Consider the following 4,402-nt stretch of genomic DNA (forward strand, 5'->3'; position numbering starts at 1 on the left):
CCTCTGCAATTTCGAGCCCCATCCTTCCATTCTCTCATATTTTCCCTTTTGGTAAACTCTTCCAAAGCTTGACAGAGTTTTCGTCGAGCTGCCGGAAACTACTCAACACACCTAATATACCCCCATCTCTCTCTTTTCAACAAACCCACTTAGAATCCCTTCCCTTTCTCCTTAGAATCCCTATTTCTCATAAGAACTCACAGCTCTCTCTCTTTAATGCTAAACTCATGATTGCTTTGCTTCCATGCCACAAGCCTCTCATGCCAAGCTAAGAATTTATCTGTAAGCGACTTTAGTTTTGCTGGTGAAGGTAACAAAGGTGCTTCTTAAGCCTCAGCTACCCTTTCGAAGCATTCTCGGGGCCTAATTCTTGAACTCAGACCTAGGGAAAATTTGCACCTAGTTGCTCCTTACGGCAGCCCAGGCACACAGTAGCTGCTGGAACAAGCCCCTATAAGGATTCAGTTGTAACAACTGCACAAGCTTACTTGTGCACCAAGCAGCAAATAGAAACTTGGCACGCATGTCTCTTCCAATGTCATAAGGAATTTTTAATTGTGTTTTTCCTTCAAACAGTAAAAATTTCAAGTAGTTCCTTTCTCCTTCTTCTTCCACTTCAAACAGAAAGGAAAATAAGAGGTGTTAAAATAACAATATTCTTTTTCTTCTAAATGAGTATGAAGATCTATTGAAGGGAAGAGACTCTTAGCTAGTTGTATCATGTTTGTTCTGCTACTATAAATTCTAATAATTCGCAGCTCCTACACTATTGTTGCACATATATGAATTATGAAAAAGTTATGCCGTCCAATATGCTTGTTTTTTGTTTTTTGTTTTAATAGAAAAAGAAAAAGAAAAAGAAAAAGAAAACTATCTGTTATGCTTGTTATGTTCTCTTTATTTTGTCAAAAAAATTTCTTGAGTTTGGCTATTGACAAAAACCATAGCACTTGCACAGTCCCTGAGGGTGGGCAAGGAGGGCGATGGCCATGGGCCTTGCATTTGTAGGGCCCCGAATTATATATTTTATATATGTACCAAGTTGATGAAGAATATGATTTTAGAGGAGAATAATTTCAATAGTTTGGCATTTGGAGCTCCTAAATCTGATTACAAGTGTTTCTAAAGAGTCCAAATGAAAATTATGTAATAGATGAACATCAATTGCATGTATTTAAGTATTTAATTTCCAAAAAGTATTTCATTGCTAAAAGTAGCAATCAATGAAAGAAAGCCAATAGGGACTAGAAATTCTTTTATTTATCCAAAAATTCTTGTTAGTAGATTATTTAGCGAGGAAATATGAAAGAGTGCAAATTATTTGTATCGTCATTCTTGTTTATTTTCAGATTGGGGCAACGATTATATGGCCAATACTGGAGCCGTGTTTATTTATCCAAATTGTAGTTAATTGCATAATTTTTTTTTTCCATGTTAATTTATTATATTCAAGAGAATGAAAGAGAAATGGGCATCATTTTCATTTCTAGCCTAGGGCCACCCAAAAGTCAGGGCTAACCCTGTCTCTAGAGTAAATACAGTGGTCTGTATGTAGGAAAGAATATGAGATTGCTTCCTTGATATCTGTTGATGGCAGAATTATTGGATTTTGTCCATCATCAAGTTATGAGTGTCAATTTCATCATCCCTTATAAATCCAGCACAATGAAGTGTTCCCTGCATGGACAAAATCCAAACTCAATAGCCCATTTATACATTCCAAAACAACATAATAACATTGATACAATACAATGACAAGATCAGTCTTACTTGTATTGCATCTGTCCAAAAACGTCTACCTCGAATCCTATTTTTCATTTGGTGGACACCTAAAATGTCTATTAGTAAAAAAATTTAGGGACATTTTGAAAAAGGTCAAAAGCTTGACGTATGGAGCCAAAAAGTTGGATTTTCTTGCTTTGATGGTCTTTGGATTGATGTTGCATTTTCTTGATAGGATGATCTATTCATGTGAGATGATGATGCTTATGGCTTCACATGGAGTTTATGCTCCCAACATGTTATTTATATTGTGTAGCTCTTCTTTTCATAAGCTATTCCAGTATGAGTTGTCATTGTCTTCTGCTTCAATTTGTTATGCTATCTAGTTATAGATTTCATAAAAAACTCTTGCTCATGTTGTGCTTATCTTGATTTCAAATGTGTCATCTGCTCTCCTGGATGTAGTTTCTGAATAAATTTTGATAAAGTTGGATTGGTTAAGGAGGTTCAGACAATCATCATTGAACAATTGTTGCTCAGTTATTATTGCTCCTCTGTATTTTTGAATGTCCTACTTGGTAGAGATATATGTCTTTACTGTTTCTACTGGACTAAGCAGTATGAGAAATAATAATACTACGTTATGCTCTATCTGGATAAATATTATCCTTAAACTATTCTGGGCGTATGCTCTATCTGGATAAATATTATCCTTAAACTATTCTGGGCGTATGCTAGTAAAATCTAATTTTACGCTCTTTCATAAAGGAATATAAAACTTATAACTTTTATTTTGGGGAAAATGAATCTAAATATTCCTCTTATGTGATCAATTACAAAATCATTTGGACTGGACGACGAGACTTGGCGGTCTGGCTTATCTTCATGAACATGCAAACCCTTCCATTGTACACTGGAACATTCAAGTTAAAGGGTCAGTATACAAAACTACCTACCGTCGTAAAGAAAAATTAATTCATTTATTTTTTCATAATTAAGGGTAATAATAGTGTTAACCTCAATATATATATTTTTTCAACAAAGTTCTGCACCATGACTTTTTCAGTGAAACAATACGAACCTAATTATTGTGACCTATTCCTGAGTAATGGGACCAGGCTTTTGATAACTCCAGAGTAAAATAAATCCCCCTGATATAAAACAACTTTTGTTTCCAGAGCTCCAACAAGGCTTTTGATCTCAAAAACTTCAACAACAACATTTAAAAAGAGCAAAAACCAAAGAACCTGCATTTTCTATATTGCTTGTAGAAACATACATAAATTTAATCGAATTTCAACCCAATGAAGGTACATGTACATGACTTTGTTGGTCAATCTATGATGACCATATTAGCTTCACTACTTGCAGTAGTAGTGTTCTCCATTCCCATTCCCATAAACTGTGCTGTGGAAGATTGCCGCAGACCATCATTATCATCATCACAGTCGATCAAGTGGTCGAGTAAATCATAATCCATCGAGAAGTCGAGCGCATTGACTTGGTCTTCTTCACTACCAAAAGGACTAGGCCAATATCCAATATTATTGTCAGTGAGGACCAGGCCTTGTTGAGTCTCATAAACATCTGACGCCCTCTCTTGGTTACAAACTGCATACGATCCCAAGGCTTGTTCCGTGAATGGTTGTGCGGTGTCCGAAAGCAAGAAATCGCTCATTAGGGCATCGCCATCACCGCCACCATGAAATTGGCTGACGTCATCAGTATTGTTTGCCCTAGCTTGGGAAGAGACCACAGTTGTTGGGTATGCAATAGAGCTGTCCGGCTGAGATTGAGTGAGTCCAGTTGGCAAGTATGAAACGCTCCCACCAACTCCAGTAGCCTCAGACATGGGAGTGCAATCACCGATAAGTTCCTCAAAGCTAGTCACTTTTTGCGGCCTTTGCCTCTTATTTTGAGATTGAACTGGAGTGTCGGTTTCATTATCCTCTTCTGCAGTTCTCAACTTTCTCTTCCCCCTGTCATTCTTTCGAATCCGGCATAGCACAAACTGATTGGTTGAGTTTGGTTTGGGCTTCACCAATGAAGGGTGAAGGCTGTACTCGTGCATAATCCAGCAACCGTCTTGAACAGATTTAGGGTTTTCATAATGAAACCTTTTCCATATACCTAAATCGTTCTCCTTATTCTCCAGATCACTGACTGTGGTCCCTGAGTTTTCACCTTTCCATGTCCCGGACCCTATCGTGCGAGCGGCGCGGGAGTCCTTGTCACTCAGGCTCTTCAATTTGGTGAAGAAATAAAGGTCTTCACCTTTGGCTAAGTTGTGTCCACCATATTCATGCCATATATCCCATGGCTCTATCTTACCATAAAGATCCATTTCTGGAATAACATTTTCATACATAAAGGATGTGCCACGAACCTTGTTAAGAAGATAATATCCCAATAACTGATCATCTCTTGGACGAAATTTGAAACCAACTGGAAGATTAACAGCAGACTCACAAGGTGCCATATATAAGCTATGTAGCAGGTTCCTCTTCGACTTTTGTGGAGAAGAGAAGATTAAAGATGAACTTGGTTTCTTGGAATGGAAAGAAAATGAGTATGTAGGCTGGTTGGCAGAGAGAGGGTGTTGGATTCTTTAATATATGGTGGTGATTCTGTAATGAGTTTCTTGGGGTTTTGTGAGAGGCATCTTCCTTCCATTCCTATA

At 37.5% G+C, this 4,402-nt stretch overlaps 1 protein-coding gene across 1 annotated transcript; it reads right to left on the reverse strand.

Annotated features, from left to right (window-relative positions):
• Positions 1 to 3,055: 3,055 nt before the first annotated feature.
• LOC18771919 (NAC domain-containing protein 74) lies at positions 3,056 to 4,201 on the reverse strand. Its single transcript, XM_020553937.1, has one exon. It carries the CDS (start codon positions 4,199 to 4,201, stop codon positions 3,056 to 3,058), a length of 1,146 nt encoding a protein of 381 aa, XP_020409526.1.
• Between the last annotated feature and the right edge of the window lie 201 nt (positions 4,202 to 4,402).

Source organism: Prunus persica, unplaced genomic scaffold (genome assembly GCF_000346465.2).
Source record: "Prunus persica cultivar Lovell unplaced genomic scaffold, Prunus_persica_NCBIv2 scaffold_53, whole genome shotgun sequence".
In the NCBI taxonomy this organism is placed as follows: Eukaryota; Viridiplantae; Streptophyta; class Magnoliopsida; order Rosales; family Rosaceae; genus Prunus; species Prunus persica.

Bases quoted from the DNA above. Each gene is read 5' to 3' on its own strand.
- LOC18771919 (XM_020553937.1), bottom strand. From the start codon at position 4,201: ATGGCACCTTGTGAGTCTGCTGTTAATCTTCCAGTTGGTTTCAAATTT.